Source organism: Lissotriton helveticus, chromosome 11, assembly GCF_964261635.1.
Source record: "Lissotriton helveticus chromosome 11, aLisHel1.1, whole genome shotgun sequence".
NCBI lineage: Eukaryota > Metazoa > Chordata > Amphibia > Caudata > Salamandridae > Lissotriton > Lissotriton helveticus.
Window position 1 is genome coordinate 887588008 of NC_136072.1, and position 22101 is coordinate 887610108.

General features: G+C 44.3%; 1 protein-coding gene across 2 annotated transcripts in view; it reads left to right on the forward strand.

Annotated features, from left to right (window-relative positions):
• The window catches only part of KSR2 (kinase suppressor of ras 2), a 1667828-nt gene that overhangs the window by 1061129 nt on the left and 584598 nt on the right, over positions 1-22101 (forward strand). For both annotated transcript variants that reach the window (XM_078667119.1, XM_078667120.1), the window contains one exon: positions 18962-19326. In XM_078667119.1, the coding sequence (XP_078523245.1) occupies positions 18962-19326 (365 nt within the window). The remainder of the gene's footprint in view (positions 1-18961; positions 19327-22101) is intronic.

Genomic DNA, 22101 nt, shown 5'->3' on the forward strand with positions numbered 1-22101 from the left:
GCTCCTCCGCCTTAGCAGAGGAGGCGCTCCCGGTGACGAGGCTAACTTCCGTCCTCACTTATTTTTCCTATGGCTAACATCTAGCCTATTTTCTTTAGGGTGCTGTACGATTGTTCCATTGTGCAGTTTATTTATTTTGCACATTTGTTTATTGAGTTTTTTTGGTTAATTAAAGGCAAATACACCATAAAGGAGCACATATAGCCAAATATTCAAGAGAAAGGAACACAAGAAACATAGAGAGCCAGCACATTAATTCTGGACAAGTCGTATCGGCCTCTATAACACAATGTGAGGGATTTTAATTTAGAAGGGTCTGCAGTCAAGACTGCTTGCACCCACATTCTGTCATGCAGCACTGACTCTTGACGCCTGTTTCAGGTGCAGAATGACTTAGAGTTACCACAGTTCCTTCTCCACATTTTATTAGCACTTGGTAGAATTCAATAAATAACGAGTAGTTACAGTTCAGTCTGCTTTAAAGGAGTACCTTATTATGTTGGAAATAATAGGCAATACTTCTAAGAATATGGATATAATGAATATTTCTGGTTGATTATATTTATTATATATGCTACAAATAAGCTAGTTCGTCACGGTCAGGCAAAACTCCAGTAACTTTCAAGAACACCCCTAATTCATGCCAGGGGGCTCTACTTGGAATGCCCCAAGTACTGGTATCAAGGTTGCCTCAATGTGCATTTCATTGAAACTCTTCTGTCACTATCAAAAAATTGACTTGTTTCCAAAATGGTTGTTTTCTGTCATCTTGCATAGAGATGTTTCTTTTGTTACACTGACAATATTTAATTACTAGTTTTACTACCTGAAAAATATTCTATACTAAGTTATCAATAGTGCAAATGAAACAAATATTTGTTTTACAGGAAATAGTAGACTGATCGCATTTTAAATTACAGTATTCGAATTGAAGTTCAAGTCTGGGAAAAGCAAAAGAAAACGTATGCAAATAGAGGCAATTGTATAGTTCTGTACGGCCTGGAAATGAGGCATGCAAGTGCAGCTATAGTAGATATATTTAACAACTCAGCTGTAGCAAGTGAGGTATCGTTTTTAGGTCTTGCCTACGCAACGCCCATGCGTTGCTTAGGAGAGAGACCTTTAGCCATGGGCACAGCTTTGGGGGCAAAAACATGCACGCGTTGCATTGCGTGTAATGGCAACGCATGCACATCTGGCGATTCCATTGCGGGAGCGCGCTGCGCCATATGGACGCAATTATCGCGCCTTGCTGCATGCTCCCGCAAGAGAATCGCGCAGCCCCCCTCCCTCTGCTGCTGCTTAAGGCGCGCGCTTGTGCTGGTTCTGTTCGTCTTTATTCTGTGCTGGGAGAAAGTGACGGAGGCGCTTCTAGTGTTGTGTGCCGAATAATAATAATAATTTGGGTTTGCATCTCGAGCACACAACCGAGTGCCTTGCCACTAACAAAGGACATATCAGCTAATATAATGCCATAATTAGTAACCAGGCATTTATTCCTTTTCCACTAATATGATTGTCAAACATTTATCCTTTCGCAAACGTTCCAAATTAGACATGTTAAATTGAAGAGACCGTATATTGCTGTTTCTTGATTATTAATCTCTATTATTGATGATTAAATATTAAAATATTGCACTGTTATCAATAATATTACTAACATGCACTTTATTCCCCATCTATCCACTTGAGTGGACATTTGGTTAGGTTTATTGGTGGTTAGTTTTTGTGCAGTACATTAATTTTCATGAAATTTGAGTTTGCTAGCTTCATTTATAGTACGCATGCAACCCAATCAGACGAGGAGGCCAATCAAAACTTTTTATGTTTTTGTTTCACAATATGCTATTGCAATCATTAGAAGTACTGCATTTCACATCTTTGTTTTTCAACGAACTCTTGATTCTGTGATTACAAGCAAGGGTTCTGTAGTTAAAAGGTATCACAAAAATCGGATTCTGATACAGCCCAACATATCAGGCATATTAATTTGTTTTAAGAGAGCGAGTTTAATCTTAAAAGGCTTTTATTGCATCTCAACGCCTAATCCATTAAATTTCACATCAGGAGTGGAAGCTCGTGATTTATGGGCCTCCAAATATTTATTTTTTCACTGTACTCATGGGTTTTCCTATATGCAATGCTGCATTTCTGTTTGTGGCCCATAAATCAGTGCTGCTTGGGCTGTTTTCTGCAATGTCTTTTTGGAACTGGTTGTTGTTAACAAGACAAACAATTGCATACCGTTGATGAGCGCCTTGCTGACACAATGCCAGCGGGGTGTATTCAGGAAATGCTGTAGTCGCTATATTTGTATTGTAGTGTCATGCCAAGAAGTTTGTTGAGTTGTTTTTTTGAGTTTTAAATGTGAACTGAATTGGAAAGCTGTTTATGTACCCAAACAAACCAGGTTGGAGACAAAAGTACTCAACAGGTCTTATTAGATGGAACTTCTCTTTCACTCTGTACAGAAACAGTGCCATGCTCCTGGTTTACCCCACAGTGTTTCGATTATTTTATGTGGCACAAATAAAGGACTACAACTCCCAGAAGTCATGTATGTTGTAAAAAGGAAACGCCCAACTAGAGCACTGCATCCTTGGTGACAGGGAGTGATTAATTTGTCCAGGGTATCACATTGTTTCTTTGTTGTGCGATGAACAATAATAATTCGGGTCATCTTATGTTGAGGGTTCATCCCTCTGACCCTTCATATGTCTGTGAAAGGGCTCTTCCCTCTGACACATCTGCTATGTGTTCCTCTCTCAGACCGCACACATCTCCAAATTAAGTGTTCTGCCCCTCCCACCTTTCTCTTATGGGCTGCTTCCCCATGACAATCCCACCTCCAACCACAATTCCATCTGTAAGGGCTTTTCTTCCTCTGAGTCTGACTCCACACACCGCCATGCTAAGGAGCAATTCCCTTTGATTTATAAGCTACATGTTTACAAGCTCTCTGAATGGGCACTCGTTAAATATTGTAATACTACAGCGTCTTCTGAGCAAGTGTGGCCTCTTATCCAGAACATGTTATAACAAGCATTGGCATAGCCAATAGGTCTCGCCTTTGGGACCTTATAAGTGTTTAGCAGTGCAACGGTTGATGTTGTTGCACCAAGAATATTGTGCTGCATAACTAAATACTTAAAAGGTCCCAAAAGCGAGACCTATTGGCTATACCAATGCTTGTTTCAGATGGAGAGCGGTTTTAGAATTTCAGGTGTCAGGAGGCTGCTGTACGGTTTACGGATTGTTTGCCATGATCTAATAACTTACCTTTTATATAGCAATTCAAAAGACAATTTAGAGTCTTAGAAGGAAGTAAATAACTGGCGTCACAGTTGACTAATTTAGTAGTACTCTATTTACTGACTCCGTAAAGAATGGAAAGCTGATATGGCCTTACCAGGTCTCGAACTTATGACCTTCATCTCTCAGCAGATGGCAGCAGTGGGCTTTTTACGCACAAACGAGTCCATTCACAAACTGCATTTTGTGATACGTGAAGTAGTGCGTCAGTATTATTACTCACATATTACAGAATGTTATTCACTAACATGTGTGGGTCAACTCCTGCCTCCGCCACTCCTATGTTTTCTATGCAGCAGGCTCTGCCATGTGTACGGCGATCTCCGCACGCTTAAGTTTACATTTTAATAGTAAATTTGGGAGGGTGTGGACTGACCAATGACAGATCTGGAGACAGGCATGTATTATGACAAACAGCTTTAATAATGCCCATATACTGAAGTAAGCCCCTCCATGCACATCCCCTGGTCATGAGCCTTTTCCTCTCATTGTTAATCTTCACAGTGAGAGTTGTCACTGTAACCTTACTTATGAGTTCCAGTTCATAACTCTCACACTCTTGAGCTTCCATAGGGTTAACTTTTATCATGTGCTTCCATAGCCTCCCACTTTTCACCCATAGTAATTGGGCACTCCTCCTGGTTTTCTCAGTCCTGGTACATCTCTAATTCCTGGTGGGCGCCAACACCTTCCTCCTGGAAAGAAGGAGGATCTATGGATCCTAAGGGTGTTGCTGTGTAGCCAGTCTCCCTCTGCCTTCATCTCTTGAACTGAAAAGAAGGACCTATAGTAAGCAAGGATGTTGCCATGTAGTCTATTGCCATCTCTACTCATAGAAGCCTGGCTGTTATGGTCCCAGTTCCGACACCCTTCCTTTCTCTGTCCCTCTCCTTTCATTTTCAATGGTAGAGTACCTGTCTGGCAGACTCTTGCTTCTTCTTTCCCTTGCACTATTGGTCCTTCTCTCATATGGCCTGACCCTAACAAATCCAGGCTCTGCCCCCTTTTACTCACCACCAGTTAACGGTTTTCTCAGTGTTCTGATGTTTCCCTTCTGTGGGAATACTTCCCCTCCATAAAGCATGTCAAAATCTCCTCTGACAGGCCAATGTGTGAAAAATAAGGTATCAGAATCTCACAAATATGAGCATCTGAAGATCCTTGTAGAGGAAATGTATTTGGGTACTGTGTTGCATAGTCCACTATGACCATTATATAGCTGTGCCTTCTACCAGGGGACCCAATATATCCATCACAATCCTTTGGAAGGGTTTGAGATCTGCAGAAGCTCTAAGTTTACAGTAGGGTCATTGCTTACAGTATCTAGCAGTTCGTGCATTGATTGCTGGTCAATAGAACCACTCTAAAACAGCCTATTCAAGTAATAGGTATGGAGCCTGTGAACAAATGAGGAGCCAGTTTGGTTATCAATACTGTCTACAGCCAACCGCTATCTCACAACCCCTGAACTCACTTCCCATCCACACTCATTTACTGGGTATAGGAGTGTCCATAAGCATAAGTTTGACCAAAATTAGCCCCAACCAGTCCTATAGCCATTGGTTCTGTTCCAGTGTTAGTGGGGGGCACATCTTGGTGATATGTCACACCTACCCACATTCAAAACAAAGGAGCCCATTCAGAGAGGGATGATCACTCGCCCCACCACTTTCTCCGGTGGTGTCTCCCTTATGTTTTGTGTGGAGCAATTCTCGATTTCCTCATGTAATTTTCCCTGGGTATTCAAAGTCAATAAAAAAGAAGGCATCGGAACCTCTGGAAATGTATGCACTCCTATATTTTTGAAATACTGAGGCAAGGCACATAGTTTCGATGAGTAAATAACTGGGATCCTATTTCAGCAACACAACACGTGGGGCTTCTATGAACTGATCCTTCAAAACCTTCTCCCTCATTTCTTCCCTTGTTTGTTTGTAATCTCCTTCTCAAACCCCAGACACTCTAGACTGGGTTTCTTCATCTCTTCTTACAGAGTGGTTCAATGTGGATTAGCCAAAGTATATGCTGCCTGCATCTCACCAGTCAGTAGCGGGGAAATGTAATAACTCCATTGTTCCATGGGTTAAGCCACATTTTGGGGTATTTGCTAATGATCTATAAAAACATATGATTGGGAACTTCTCCTGGAGTTTACTTCTGCAGTACAGTGAAAGGGACATTGGGCTGTACTTGGGATGCAGCAATTACATCTGTCAGTTGGGTCATGGCTGCTTGGCTCTTCTCTTGAGATCCTACTTGTGGCTCCCCCGAGCTTGTAACACCAGATGCAAATTTTGGTGATTGTCCTGAGCCTTTTTCTGGAAGATTTGCATGTCCTGGGCCAGCAGACTCTACCCTACCCTATCACCAAATATTTGAACAAGACTTCCATGTTTCTCCTTTAACGGCTGACCAAGACATATCCAGACTACAATCGGGGGATACCCCTGATCCGTGTGGCTTCCCCACTGAGTACTGTAAAAGTTATCATACCATTCTGACACCCCACCTGCTGGCCTTCGATGCGGAGGCGTTACCACAGGGATCGTTCCCCCCAGACCTACACTGAATCACTATCGTTATTCCTAAGGTGGGACTTTCTACAGACCGGTGCTCTTCCCATCACCCGATCTCGCTTATTAAAGTGGACATCAAGGTCTTTGTTTTAAAGTCATAGCGAGCTGGCTGGTGTGCCTGGCTAAACCCTGTCCCATCTCATTCATCCAAACCAATGTGGTTTTATGCCAGGTAGAAGCACCTGCCACTGTTTTCATTGAGTGCAGTTGGCTCTTTTCCAGTCACATCTTCTGGACTGCAACCCTTCCCTGCTCCTGGTGGACTTTCAATACAGTCTACTGGTCCTTCCTTGATGCTGTCCTCTTACAAGCAGGAATGAGACCATTATTTCGCAGAATGGTAGGTCTCCTGTATACTACCCCCATGGCTCTTGTCCGTGTCAATGGCATTTTATCCACCTTATTCCCCACCCATAGAGGCACACATCAAGGCTATCCCCTTCTCCTCATTACTATTCACCCTGGCTATTGAACCATTGGCCTGTCTGATATGCCACTGATGCACAGATATTGGGGTGGAGATGGGGAGGTGGATTCGCCAGAGACTGAGTAATTGTAATTGTATTTATATAGTGCTTACTGCCCCTGATGAGGCACTAAAGTGTTTTTTGGTGAGTAGCACTCTACTCCAGAACCCAAAGTGGATTAGTGGCAGATTAGAATAGGGAAATATAAACTGTTAATTGGAGCGATGCACATGTGAGTCTGTTAGCTAGATTGAATACGATAAGGGTATGATATTGGAGGGAAGAGACTATCTAGAAGGTGTTATTTGGGGTGTCATGGTAGTAAAATGAGCCAAGGGATGAGTCAAAGGATGAACAGAGGGAAGAGCCTATAAAGGGTTATTTGGGAGATCATAGCAGTAAAATGAGATTTGAGATGAGTCAGAAAGTGGTGGTAGAGAAGATTTTGAAAGAGATATAGGATGAGGCATAAAACAGTGAGTTGTAGAGAGTTTACATTTTTTTTCTACAGTGGGAGTAATGCAATAAATATATAAATACATAACTACATAAAAAGGTATAAATGTACATGAAAAAATAGAGAGATATAAAGTTGTATTATATAAAGTATCATATGTACATATATGGATATATATTAAGTAATGCAGACTCAAGTGTTGCTGGACATAAAGCTAATGTATTTATTTATTTATTTTACTTGTTTATTTTTTTATTTTGAAATTATATTTGTCCCCAATATTTCAATAGTGATGCACCTATAGGTGCAATGGCTATGATCATTTACACATTATGATAGAGCTCAGCTCGTCATGAGCACCGGAGCGCCGTAGCTCATGACGAGCTGACCTCTTCATGATCATGGGGGCGCTGTGCGTACCCCCCGGCCCCCCAGCACAGCGGGGGAAACAGCCCCGCATGGAAAGGGTTAACGCACGTTCCCTGTTAAAAATGGCGTCAAACCTAGAGATCTCATCAGTGAGTAGATTCCAACCTTGCGTTTTTGACTGAAACCTGGGTTTGGGAAAGCTCCCGTTCCAGGCATTTCGTTGATTATCCCGACGAATGCATGGTAGTGATAGTACACCGGGATCGAGCCTAAAAACTACGTAACAATAACAATTGTTTCTCGAGGTGCTTCCTCAGTTTTGCTCTAGCTATGCTAACATTTCAAAACAGTGAATTTATGTTAGTTACATTGTATCCACCTCTGGTTTTGTCTCCTGTGTGGTTTTATATTGACCCTTCAGGTCTTGACTCTGGGTTTATCTCTGACCTTTTACCCCGCTCGTCTTAATCGTTTGGGGATGTCAATACGTGGATGCAGGCTTGCAGCATAAATAAATAAATTCTGCAAGTGCAATGAACTCTTGGACCTCGGCTCTATGCTTGTCTTGTTATTACAACGTGTTGCTAATATGTGTCCTCTGACCTACACAGGGAGCAGCTCCTACGTTGGAGGAAATGTTTGCCTCATTTGACAACATCAAGGTTGCTAAAGGTTGACCAATGCCCCGGTCTGTCCATTTTCGCATCCACTTTCACATTCCAGTTCAAGGTTGCACAACAGAAAGTGTTAGAATAGCCAAGATTAGCAGTCACTCCCTTCGAACGCCTTTGTCGAATTACACTTGAGGAAGAAATTGACTTTGCTGCAACCAGTTTTAACAAAGGGATTCTAGTGCCATAACTGCAATGTTGCAGAAAGGTCGTCATAGACCTAATGAACATTGGTTTATTAATACATTTAAAACCCTTTTCAAAAGCTTGCAAAAAAGCAGGAATGTTATTGAGAAAGGATTGCAACTCTGAGAAAAATAAAAGTTAGATTACAAATGTAGTTTGAGAAATTATAAAATTGAGATTAAATGTACAATGGAAACATTTTACATGAATAGAATAATCAACCCGTCCTGCGAACTGAACACATCTTTACTATTGTGGAAAAACTAGCTGCTCTTCGGTGTGAAAAGCAACCACCTTCACGAGCTTTGCTTGGCCTACTCTGTCTCTTTTCACAATAAAACTGAAAATAGGTTATTTTTGTAGACGAGTAGCACTTTTCTGAAGACTGTTCCGGTCGCACAGGTAGACATTATATGAAGTGAGGAAAAACAGCCCAAATTACAACCGATGCCCAGGCTGCTGGCACAAGACGCCTCTTAGTTCCCATTTTGATCAGTAACCATATAAAGAGACGGGCGCTGGAAGCGGGAGTGCAAGAACAGATTTTTATTTCTCATGAGGAGAGCCTGTCATTTCGGACACGCGCACAATGTCTTCAAGAGGTGCTCTAACAAGTTTCTCTGAGGCTCCGTCTTTTATACACAGGTTTATGATGCACAAACATTCCTTATTGCAATAAAGAAACTTTGAAGTACGAAAAGGCACGTTTGGAATCCCAGCTTCAGGCCTATTCCCATACCTGCCGCTCGGATGTCGTTTCCCCTACCAAATGTAACATGTGATTGTAATCTTGCAGCCGGACATTCCAACAGGACACAAGGGCAAGAGGGGGTGGTCAGATCTAAGGTTGGGCAGGCGATAAGATTGGGCACTTCGGTTGGTGTATCACGTTTCGCTATGCGGGGCCGGGGGGGTACATCCATGAGGCTTTGTTTTATGACTTGGGACCGGGTCGAGAGGCCAGGTGTAGCCGGGGGGGGTCATCAGAAGAGGGGAAGGGTGTTCTTGGGAGGAATGCAGGGGGTGTCGGTCAGGCAGGGGTGTCACTTTTAGAGCAGGGTCGCGCAGAGGGAGAGGGTTTTATGGCCTATGCATGAGAGACCGGGGGCTGTCGGGGATGCTTGCGAGGCTGGGGAGTGAGGGGGAGAGAGAGACGCTGGCTATCGGGAGTGGGCAGAGAGGCCATGGCAATCAAAATGGTTGCTGCTTACGCGCACGTATGGATCTGAAAAGGACAAGATGGCGCCGATAATGTTTACGCCACAATCCAGATTTTAACAGTCCTCCCTTTTCAACATATCTAGCCAGCATGTCAATTTATGTCTATCCCCATTATATTACGTATTTCGATATCATACAAAGCTTTCGTACGTTCAGCTTCGAAATTCGGAGTCTTAGGGCACATGCAGTTGGTAATGAGTGAACACAAATGAACGCCGCTTATGTACATATACATTGTCATTTTCCACAGTCGCCGCTTTTTAACATAAGTTAGTTCATTTCCGTGTTTATCATAACTGACGGGGTGTACATATAGCCATGTGTGGTCAATGAAATAGCGTTTGTCAATACTCGCGGATTGCATATAACCATGTGCAGTCGATGCGATAGACGAGGTGCAATACAGATGAATTTACATTTGTCGTGTCATATATACGAGTCTAGAGATTGGTATACTACTCAGTCGGAGTCAATCAAGGAAATGTTCCGACACATTATGGAACCATGTTCTGACTCTCTCTCCGGCGGTATCAATGTACAGTCAAGAGTGACCGATGAAACATTTTGAAAGCAATACAGAGTGGTTGAGGGAGGAATTCAGTTCAATACAAGCAAGTAGTCAGGGGGGGGGTAGAAAGTTCAGAAAGGGGAGGGGGGGTCTTCGCCACAGTGTCTTTTTAGCAGCGAGCCATCACTGGTAGGCTCTAGTAGTTCGTTTTCTTCCGTTGGCGCTGTTGAGCACCGGCGGTGGAGCTATAGGTCCAGCTCGGATCCATCCTTACACGTCGCAGGGTGCGATCTGTCCTCTGCTGTTAGACTACAGTCCTGTTTCCTAACTAATCTTTTTAAGGGCGTCTCATGCTGGGCACCTGCATTTCTTTCTCCTTCCGTGGCAAACCCTATTCTACCTAAATGCTGTTCTTCTTCTCTGAGTCAAAATCCATGTGAAAAAAAAGGGGGGTTGTCGGATAATCGAGGGAAGAGAGGGCGGAGTGGGATCAGATCTTTGAGACAAACCAGGGGAGCAAAGGATAACGAGCAGGCAGGCCCATCAATCGGGCTCAAAGGGGCGGGGACTTCTGGCACGCGTAGGTCAGCAAGCAGAGGGCTTCAAGGCAGCCCTCCATCCTTTCATTTTCTGTGTTTGAGAGTGGTGCCTCGTCCCGCGTCTCGTTGCTCTGCGGCTCCACCTTTGGTCGAGGTCATGTGTGCTTCATGATCTGTGGCTAGGCTGTGCGTCACGTCCGGCCCCTCTCCTCCGGTGATTGTGTATCTTTGAATGGGTACAAAACAAGCTTTAGAGAACTGGCAGGAGAAGACATTTATACATTTCAATTCCGCCCCCAATCTTAAGTAGTTGGGGATACGTTCATCGGTCACGGTCAGAAGTTATCACTTATGGAGTATGTATGCGGGCATTTCTACTGAGTTAGTACTAAGTCTATTTGGCGTTCATTCATGACGTATATGGAGAGAAGTCAGACTCCTATCAACTGCGTATTCCATCAAACTCGAAATCGGGTCCTTCGGTAGAGACTCGTCTTTCTAACCAAAGCCCTGGCAGTCTTCTATCATCATGAGAGAGGGACAGAGGCTAAACATTCTTTTCTCGGGGAGCAACGGTTAATCAGTGTCATCAGTTATACTTCGGGGTATGGAGCTGGGGTCAATCGGGGGAAACGAGGACGCTTTGGACATCCGTACTTGGGTGCAGAAAGGTGGGGCAATCTGGGCATTGGGGATTGTGTTTCTAACGAACTGAGAACAGAAGGCCACTGACATATAGTCCCCCTAAAAAAAGGCCAGATTAGGGGACATCAGTCGTCTCACCTGTCCTTTCCTTCTTAGCCAATTCAAGTTCCATCATTTTACAGAAAGGAGAGGTAGTAATATGACAAATTACAATTGTTTTAGTTTCTGTCAATTTTGCCGAACACCTTTGTGTTCAAAAACCAATTAGGCTTGTGCCGGCGGGGCACAACATTACCACACAAAGGAAGAGGGAACAGGGGGACCCTCAGAGAGAGAGAGTCGTCCGCATTTTAAATGAACTATTCGGTACACGTACGACATGGAGAGAGAGAGAAAGAGAGAGAGAGAAACGTGTACAATAATAGGCCATTTAGTGCGCACACAACACAGAACAGCAGGGGTCAAGTTATATAGAAACACAGGCTGAGGGACGACGTAGATCCATACACTACGTACACATGAATTCAGGCGGGGCGGGGTAGTACATGTTATATATACAAAAATCCAAGACAAAACATAGAACAGTACTTGGCCAAAAAGATTTCTTCCAGCATGCTGCACATCCTTAGTATCCTACTTAATTTCATCTGGCTGCCTTTGCTGGTGGCCTCGGTTGCAAATACTTACATCTTTGTCAATTGTTCGGGAACTAACCTGGTCGGGCTAATACTCACGGTGGGATCTTTCGAATCTTTTTTAGCGAATGGGTATCCAGGCTGAGGCAACGGAGGGTGTCAGTCGGGAGAACAATGGGGCAGCTTTGAGTTTCATGTCTATGAGGGTGCAAGAAGGAGGTGGTAAATCTTAAACATTGACAATATTCCTAGTCTTCCAGGAGGAGGGTACTTGGGTAAACCTCACCCCGGAATATTCCTGAACCTCTCCCTATTTAGTTACCGTATGAATTTACTCATGGGTGCACGTCATTCTTGGTTGCATTATTTGGGGTGCTGGTTGGAGTCATATTTTGTCATACTGCTATAACCCGCCAAGTTTCTGCTTCAGGCCACCCTCCCAGTCGCTGGGTTCAGAGAGAGAGACAGTCGTTTCTAAGTAAGGGAGTGCTATATCTTTGTTTGTTCGTCGTGTATAGGCACCATGTTCAGACCCCTTTTCCCCATTCCATCGGCCGTTCGATCATCACTTAAGTCATACATAAAATATTTCTCTTATCAATCCAAACGTGTGCAACGTGTATTCAGTTGAGCTATACACATCAGGGCATACACGCGTGCATTCATATCACACAAATTCGTCACGTTCTCAGGGGCAGTCCCCATAGACAATATGCAATTTTTCCGTGCGGAACCATGGCGTGTTGTTTAGGTCTTCTCCATACTTTAGTCGACGTTCCGATGTGACCTGCAGAGAAGAAGGGAAAAAGAAGGGGTGGGGCAGCGTTTTAAAACACATCAGCGCGCATAAACCCGAAAATGCTTTTACTTACCACATACTCGACCTATCTCCGCGGGATGCAGTCCCTTTCATCTCGGTTTTTAAGCCCAGAGGGACCGGTAGTGCGGGAGAGATAATCATTGATGGACTGTGTATTGCATAGATCGCCTAAGTGTGGTATTACGGATCGTGTGTAGGGAAGGGTCAAAACAAAGGGCAGTCAGCGTAAAGTGGGGGGGTGAACTCGTGCTCTCCTTCGAGGAGGAGGGATGGTCTACAGCGGTACAGGGTCGTTTTTTGTTCATCAGGCACGGAAACTAGAGGGGCTAGGTGGCATTCCTTCGGAGTGGCTTGGGGGCATCTGAAACAACTTCCCTGATACATGTGGCACATAAAGTAAAGGCTAAATACCGGGACCTTTATCGATTGCTTTACGTTGCACAAAAATAAAAAATATATATATAAAAAAAAACACACACACAACAAACCTGGACCATTCACATTTGCAATATTTCTGTGTACTTTGCTTTTTAACCTTTAAGTAATCGAGTTGCTTCATTTCACCTGTATTTTACTTATATCGGAAACAGTGGCCATTTATTCGAAACTTACCAATCTAAGCGCTAAAAAAAACCCTTTATTTAAAAATGTTGGCGCACAAATACTGGCCTACAACCACTTGGGCCGGCCACGGGGCAGACTGGAACTGTACATGAGGGGATATTTATTTGAGGAAAACGTAACGGAGTCGGTGGTCGTTGATTTCATAAAGGTGCGACAAGTGCAATAAAATCATATCGAAAATTCATTGTGGGCAAGTACCATAAGTGTCGACAATTCGAACTTTCAATAATACGGTAATCAATGACGCGTCAGAACTTAATATCAATTCATTGTCCGAATGTTCAATCAGTACCCATCCCCTCCCGCCATGCGCTTCAAAAACTGCATACATATCTCATGATATCAAGGCTGAGCAACCAGAACACAACAGGGATTTGCGAGTTTCATTTGTACCGGCGCCATTTTGGGTGAGGTCAGGCAGGTCCAAGTATAGTCAAAATGTCTCCACCAACTCGTGGTTGGACCAGAGCCTCTTTCGGCAGTCCAAAAGTTTCGTTAAAGGGCAACAGAAGGGGCCGTCGATATGAACCATCAGTCAAAGGGGGGAGGGAGGCAACAATCTTTCCTACCGGGTCATACTGGTGTTCCACCGGAACTGATCAAATTGGTAGTCTGCAGGATTTTGGTCATTCAAACTGAGGCTGGCGCCAGCATGAGAGCGCCAACGTCTCGTGGCTACGTCTTGGTCGTTCCACGGGCAATCATGGCAGTCATTCCCCATCGGGGGGGCCCGCGGGGGTCGGGGGCCCCTGCAGTTCTCGTAGAATCTTCAAAGCTGAGGAGAACGCTTCTGGACGGGGGACTCATTTTCTAGCTGGCAAGCGACCAGGCCATCTTTGCACGCCAGGCCCAATCCTGCAGAGTCGACCGTTATTTTATGAGTTCCGCGGCAACCGGCAGTCGCTGGATCGCAAGAGCAGACGGACTCCAGCCTGTCGGGCGTGGCGTTGCACCGCAAGAGTGGACGAACCCTTGTCGGGTGAGTGGAGCGTTGGTGCACCGCAAGAGTGGACGAACCCTTGTCGGGTGAGTGGAGCGTTGGGGGTGCAGCTGAGGGGCCTCCACCTGGGGAGGTGGGAGAGGCTCGTCCGCGCCGCCTCTCCCTCCTAGTGCACCCCACGCCATCTCCTGGTGCTGACATTCGTGATGGCCGGACCAGGCGATGAGAGAGGGGGGGGTCGGAGGCATAAGCAAGACATCCCCCCCCCCCCTGTGGCCTGCAAGGCGCCAGAAGAGGAGGATGGGAAGACCAGTACATTCCGGGCCATCCACCCCACGACCTCTCCGGCCGATGGCGGCCAGCCGGGCCCCGCCCTGCACGTGTCGAGGCCTCGTCTTCCGGATGGGCGTAACCGTGGACCTGTTGCACTTCGGGAGCTTCCGGAATGGGGGTAGGTATCTGCTGACTTGTATCTATCTTATGTTACCGTTATTGGGCGTGGCGGGCGGTGGGACAGACATGTTTGGAGCAGTGAGGGGCGGCGGAGCCTAGCTACCTCGTGGCTGCCGTGATGTCAAGCTTGGCTTCTCTCACTACTTTCACGTTTCTTATTGCGGGCTATTTCTAACGTTTCTTATTTCTAGCGAAGTAAAAAAAACTCATCAGTGGCCTACTGATTTTGCTCGATTTCTTTTTCCTTCCTTTTCTAGTGTGTTTTTGCGCTAAAGTTTCTGTTAACATGATACGGTGGTTACTTCGTATTTTACATATGTCCTTTTTATTAGGGGCGCCCTCCGGTTGAGCCAGATGATCTACCTCTAATAAATGGTCCGGGTGGAACTAGTTTACCAATCAGTGGGGAGTAGATAGGCATGACAGATTACAACGGGGGACAAAGGTCCGCATTACCTACCCTTCACTACTTGCAAAGACTAGACAGAATATTTCTATTCCACGTTATTTGCAAACAGAGAATACCTCAAAAGAACTATTCCTTGAACAATAAATGTCCAGACAATCAATCAATCAGTGGGGAGAAAAACAGGCATGACGGATTACAATGGGGGACAAAAGTCCGCATTACCTATCCTTCGCTATCTGCAAAGGGAGACAGAATATTCCTATTCTTCTCTGTTTGTAGACAGGGAATATCTCAAAAGAGCGATAATCGATAAAAATCGATAACAAACAATCAGTGGGGAGAAAGATAGGCATGACGGATTACAATGGGGGACAAAAGTCTGCATTACCTACCCTTCACTATCTGCAAAGGGAGACAGAATATTCCTATTCTTCCCCGTTTGTAGACAGCGAATGTCTCAAAGAGCAACAGAGCAACCAATCAATCAGTGGGGAGAAAAACAGGCATGACGGATTACAACGGGGGACAAAAGTCCGCATTACCTATCCTTCACTATTTGCAAAGAGAGAGGAACGTTCCTATTCGTCGCTGTTTGCAAACAGAGAATGTCTCAAAGAGAACCAATACTTCAAGTAGCAACCAAGGCTAAATGAACCAATAAATAAATAATAATATCCACATTTGTAAAGCGCACAATCACCCGTTAGGGTCTCTAGGCGCTGGGGGCCGTCGGGAAGATTAAGCAAGCTATTACCCAGAGTCACATGGTGCTGGGCTAATCTGCCGCCGGTGCCGGGGATCGAACCGTGATCCCCATATGCCGGAGTCAGTCACCCTGGCCGCGGCGCCAAACCAATCAATGAACAATACCAGTATTTAAATACCGATTCCAATATAAACAATCAATTACTCAATCAATCAGATGGATAAAGTCATCCTATCAATCAGACGTAAAGACGTCCTACTTAACCTTACCCGGACCGGACCGTGTGGACAGTTCTTCGCCTTCCCTTTCCAGCGCCCGATCGTTCTCTTACTCCATGTTTTTACCGCAGCATTCCTGTGGGATCCCAGTCAGGACAGTAGGTCGCTTGAGAGAGGTCCGTTCGGAATCGGTGAAGTTCATTCAATCGGCAGCCGGACGAGGGCCCTCTCAAGGCAGGTATACCCCAATCGTTCAGATGTTCACCCCATCGTCTGGACCTCTCTTACCGGACCTTATGTCGCTGATGGGCCCCGCGTTGGGACGCCAATTGAGGAAAAACAGCCCAAATTACAACCGATGCCCAGGCTGCTGGCACAAGACGCCTCTTAGTTCCCATTTTGATCAGTTACCATATAAAGAGACGGGCGCTGGAAGCGGGAGTGCAAGAACAGATTTTTATTTCTCATGAGGAGAGCCTGTCATTTCGGACACGCGCACAATGTCTTCAAGAGGTGCTCTAACAAGTTTCTCTGAGGCTCCGTCTTTTATACACAGGTTTATGATGCACAAACATTCCTTATTGTAATAAAGAAACTTTGAAGTACGAAAAGGCACGTTTGGAATCCCAGCTTCAGGCCTATTCCCAGACCTGCCGCTCGGATGTCGTTTCCCCTCCCAAATGTAACATGTGATTGTAATCTTGCAGCCGGACATTCCAACAGGACACGAGGGCAAGAGGGGGTGGTCAGATCTGAGGTTGGGCAGGCGATAAGATCGGGCACTTCGGTTGGTGTATCACGTTTCGCTATGCGGGGCCGGGGGGGTACATCCATGAGGCTTTGTTTTATGACTTGGGACCGGGTCGAGAGGCCAGGTGTAGCCGGGGGGGGTCATCAGAAGAGGGGAAGGGTGTTCTTGGGAGGAATGCAGGGGGTGTCGGTCAGGCAGGGGTGTCACTTTTAGAGCAGGGTCGCGCAGAGGGAGAGGGTTTTATGGCCTATGCATGAGAGACCGGGGGCTGTCGGGGATGCTTGCGAGGCTGGGGAGTGAGGGGGAGAGAGAGACGCTGGCTATCGGGAGTGGGCAGAGAGGCCATGGCAATCAAAATGGTTGCTGCTTACGCGCACGTATGGATCTGAAAAGGACAAGATGGCGCCGATAATGTTTACGCCACAATCCAGATTTTAACAGTCCTCCCTTTTCAACATATCTAGCCAGCATGTCAATTTATGTCTATCCCCATTATATTACGTATTTCGATATCATACAAAGCTTTCGTACGTTCAGCTTCGAAATTCGGAGTCTTAGGACACATGCAGTTGGTAATGAGTGAACACAAATGAACGCCGCTTATGTACATATACATTGTCATTTTCCACAGAAGCAGCTGAGAAAAACCAGTGCAGATCCTCCGGCAGTTCATTGTAGGCTGAATTGTATGTACTTAACCCGGATATCATTATGACTATACTAGCTGACATGAGGAACCCGCGCTCTAGGACAGGCCAGGTCGCTGGGAAACAAGCAACTGTCATTCTTTCATTAAATAAAAGGCGCGTGATACTACCCTACCTGCCAATTACAGGCCTGTCTCATTATTGTCTTTTTCCACCAAGGACATGGAGTCTAGTGAATCTACAGTTAGCCACCTGTTTAGAAGAAAATAAATAGCTTGACCCAGCACAATCAAGTTTTAGACCAGATCAGTCTACATAATCTGTCTGGACTGCTGTCCTAGAAGATCTATATTTGTTCACTGATCTGTACCATTTTCCTCATTTTGTTTGCTCTATCTGCCGCTTTACAGACAGTTTCTCACCCTCTACCACTGTGCAGATTGAGGGCAGTTTTCTAATTTGGTTCATGTACTTTTTGCACTACAGGTTATCACTCCAAAGTAGTTGCAATTCCTTAAATATGTGTGCTGGGGACAGCTCCATCTTAATGAATATATACATTAGATTCCCTAATTTCTTTGATACACATATTTGTTGTTGTTTTTTTTACTGCTACGCTGATGACACCCAGTTGTTAGATTTGAAGGTGATGCTTATCACACCCATTGTAAATTTCAAAGATGTTTGTCTGCAGTGGCAGACAGGATGATTCAAAATGAGCTGCAGTTTAAAACAACAAAAACCAAAGTGTAAATTATGGCCAATGATTCCAATTGCTGGTACAGTGATTGGTCGACAAGCGATGGAGAGCACAGACCCAAACTGTCTCAGATAGTGAGAAATCTGGGCATCATTTCTGTTTCTAAATGTTTCAGTTTATGTTTTGTCTTAAGGCTATGCAGTGGTCACCAGATGTTTTATGAAAGTGTACTGGTGGTAATGGTCATTTACACATTGGCAATTGACTGCTGAAAGTGATTTCCCCCCACATAAAGCCATAGAGCATTTATAAACTATTGTCACAGTATTGCACAATCTATCCTCTCACTGACACTATATCTGCAGTTCAATTAGGCAAATTTGACCTGAATAAACATACACCATTTCATCCACTGGGAAGGTTGAAGTATATGTAGCAGATGATTTCACAATTCTCAGCAGAGCGATCATCAATAGCAAGGTCTGTCCCGCATCATCTGGTTTTCATTTCATTCTGTATCCCGCAGAGAATGAGACCATAAAGGCAAGTAATCTTAATTTCCAGTAGAATTAATTTTATGGAAATCTGACAGATGTAATAATGATTACACAATCACCGATGACCAGGGTACTCAGGCAAATGTAGACTCTGATTCTTAGTGGTATGCTAGTATGTCCATTCAGGCTGATGCATGGCTAAGTAGGGACTATAGAAACGCTATACAAAGCAATCAAGTTCTTCTGTACAGAGACTCACCAGCACTTGGAGAGTGGTTGTGTATTATTGTATTTATTCATTTCATCACAATGGTTAAATCCGACGTTTTTCAGGTGAGCATAGCCTTTTTCATGGTATGAGGCCATTTTGTTTTCAATGCTGTTTACGAAGTTTAATAGTGTAATAGAAATATACAAAATACTTATCTTTCTACATGTCTTCAAATAGTTTTGAATCACTGCCTATATTTTCCATAGCCGTATATTGTAAACCAACCAATTGTATGTAATTCATTAATACTAAAGCAAAGCAATTTCTTCTTTATCTAATTGTTTTAAAAATATATATAATAATGCAGTATTTTTTTCTTTATCATGTCTGGTACGTAAGAATGAGGATGGGAATGATGAGGCAGAGTCTGAAGATGACTTTGAGGAGATGAACATGTGCCTCCTCTCAGCCCGAAACTTTCCCCGCAAAGCCAGCCAGACCAGCATCTTCCTGCAGGAGTGGGACATCCCCTTGGAGCAGTTGGAAATTGGGGAAATGATTGGCAAGGGGCGCTTTGGCCTGGTCTACCACGGCCGCTGGCACGGCGAGGTGGCCATTCGCCTCATTGACATTGAGCGTGACAATGAGGACCAGCTTAAAGCCTTCAAACGGGAAGTGATGGCTTACCGGCAGACACGACATGAGAATGTGGTGCTGTTTATGGGAGCCTGCATGAGCCCTCCCCACCTAGCAATCATAACCAGGTATGTTTGCCAGAAATCAAATTTATTTTATATGTATTTGTAAAGTGCACTGTTACCCACTAGGGTATCCCGGCACTGAGTAAGTGTGTGTGTCTACCCATTCTGGTAGAAGGTTGGTTAGTTGAAAAGCCAGGTCTTCAGCTTCTTACAGAATTGAAGCAGAGAGGAGGAAGCCCTGATGTGGAGTGGGAAGTCGTTCCATGCTTTAGGAGCAGTGTAAGAGAACCCCCGTCCTTCTGATCTGATTCTATGAATGCATGGGATGTGTGCGAGTAGGAGTCCTGCAATTCGGTAGTGTCTGGGTGGTTGGTGGCAGGAGGTGCAACTGTTCAGGTAGGTGGGGCCTGAGTCGTGTTGCGCCTTGATTATGTATGCACATTGAAGTGGTGACATGTGTTATAATGTGATAATATAACATAAGAAGGAAAAAGAATATTAATTGACTGTATTGTTAACTGAATTTTAGCAAATATTTGAGAATCTATTTATGGTCCCATGGAGCAGATGATTTTGTCTAACTTTGTACTTGATGTATATTTCAGGAAGTTCTACAGTTTAAACATGTATGAGTTTGGTTATGTCTTTGAGAGTTCCTCTGGTATCCCATAATACAGGAGACTATTTATTTTAAGAGATACTCTTTCTGGAGTTGAATAAGTGATCCTCATGCTGGAGATTTTGTACAACTACTGCATATGGATTTGATACCACCTGATGCAGATCTAGAATTATTTTTTAAACTGTTCGTGAAGGGATGCTGAAATCAAAAAACAATTTAAATTGGTAGTTTGTACTGTTCTTGGGATTGATGCCACAAGATGAATTTAGTGTGAAATTTGAAACAGTTTGAGATGTTGCCTAGGATCAGAAACTTGGAGTTCTGTGAGATTCTTCACCTTCCATTCTCAATACCTTTCTCAACATTTCTATTTAGGCCCTGATCTTGAGAGAGGTGGAGTTGAATTATCTCATACAATTTTGCACTTTCTTATTCTGAGTGGGCTATTGTTCCTCAACCTGACTTTCCTGGGTGTAGGAACACTAGACAAGATTAGATTTGCCCAGAGTAGATTAACACATTAATTCTGCCTGGAAAAACTCACATGAGGCTTTAGCTTCAGCAGCAAGCAAGCCTGTTTTCCTACTTTTTTGTGACAGTAGCTAGATTTCCCTTCACGCCCTCACTCGCCACATCCCCTCCTTTCACCCTCACCCCGCACACAAAAACTGCAACATACACATTTCACATACTGATGGAAAATGTATGCGTTAAACACCACAGAATATTGTGAATTCCATGTGGGTTTATGACTGGTAAATCCGATTCCATGCATTTATCCCTCATTCCATGCTGTTTAACTCATAATTACACAGTCCTGATGCACTGTTACAATAGAATAACGTACATTTCATATGCAGAGTGTACACCCCCGCCTCCCACAGTACTGGGCCGATTGTAATTAGGGCATTAAGAATTGTTAGACAAGATCTATAAATTTACATCCGCACTGAAAGTCAGTTCATCTAATCTAAAGTTTTAGATATGTATCATAGTTAATGCAATAAAGTGTTTCCCATTGCTTTTGTGTATGATAAAAAGCTGCATATGAGATATTTATGACTTTCACTTTTGGTAGCGTTGATGATGAGTCTGCCCGATAGTCTATCAGATAAAGCACAAAGCTAGGATGCTTGGAGCCATGGTGCTGCACTCGCCTTATCGGAGCTTCAGCATTGTTATACTCTGAGGCTCTTAGGCAGCACTGACAGTAATTCCAGAAGCAATGTTTTCCAGGCAGAATTTTTGCAGACATAAATAGTCCTTCTATTGAAACGTATGAAGTACCTGTGGTCGGAAGTGGTACGCTTTCTTCAAGAAGCTGACCATGGGCAAATATTGATGTAGACCGTAGTCGTATTGCATAGTTTGTTGGTAGCGGATCACAAGCAGAGTCTTAAATAAATCCGGTATTTGTAAAGCGCAAACCTACTCACCCTTACGGGTCTCAAGGTGCTGGGGGCCATCGTGAAAATTAAGTGAGCTATTGTCCAGAGTCACATGGTGCTGAGCTGGTATGCCGCTGGAGCCGGGGATCGAACTGTGAGCCCTGTGCTCCGAAGTCAGCTGCCCTGGCCACTGCATCACATCTCTCCACCAAACTCTTGGGCCGTCTCTCAGATCTTGCACCATTTCTGATGCACTCAGTCTGTTGCATCAAAGGTAACCTTACCACAGGCAGAGCCACTAACTGCCTGTCCACACTTGAACACAGTTTTTTTTAATCGCTGCCAGGCTTACGTTTCTGATTGGGTATTTGACACACACTACATGCTGCCAAGCCTGCTTCACAGCACCAGCTGTGGAAAAGCCTGATCTAAGCAATGTTCAGTTTGCGCTTTAGACAGTCCCCAGCAACCTGTCCTCGTGTGACCTCAAGAGCTAAGACTCGGCATTTCACAGACAAGACCTGAGAGCTTCTGTTTACTGATTGCACCCTAGCTGATCCCAGTCAGAGCCTCACGTTTCGTTTCAGAACGTGAACATTAAGATGCATGACCTCAACTTTTTCTCGAATCTGGCACTTTAATGCATAATGCTTCAAAATTTCTCTTAGACAATACAACAGTTTTACAGAATGTTTTCTTATGGACAGTACTTAATTTGTAAAAGAAAGAGTGCCAGAACATGTCGCTGGTGCAATAAAAGGTTGACGCTCCTATTACCAATGCTGGAAGTCTTTTTTTTTTTTTTTTTGTTTAAGAAATTTTTATTCA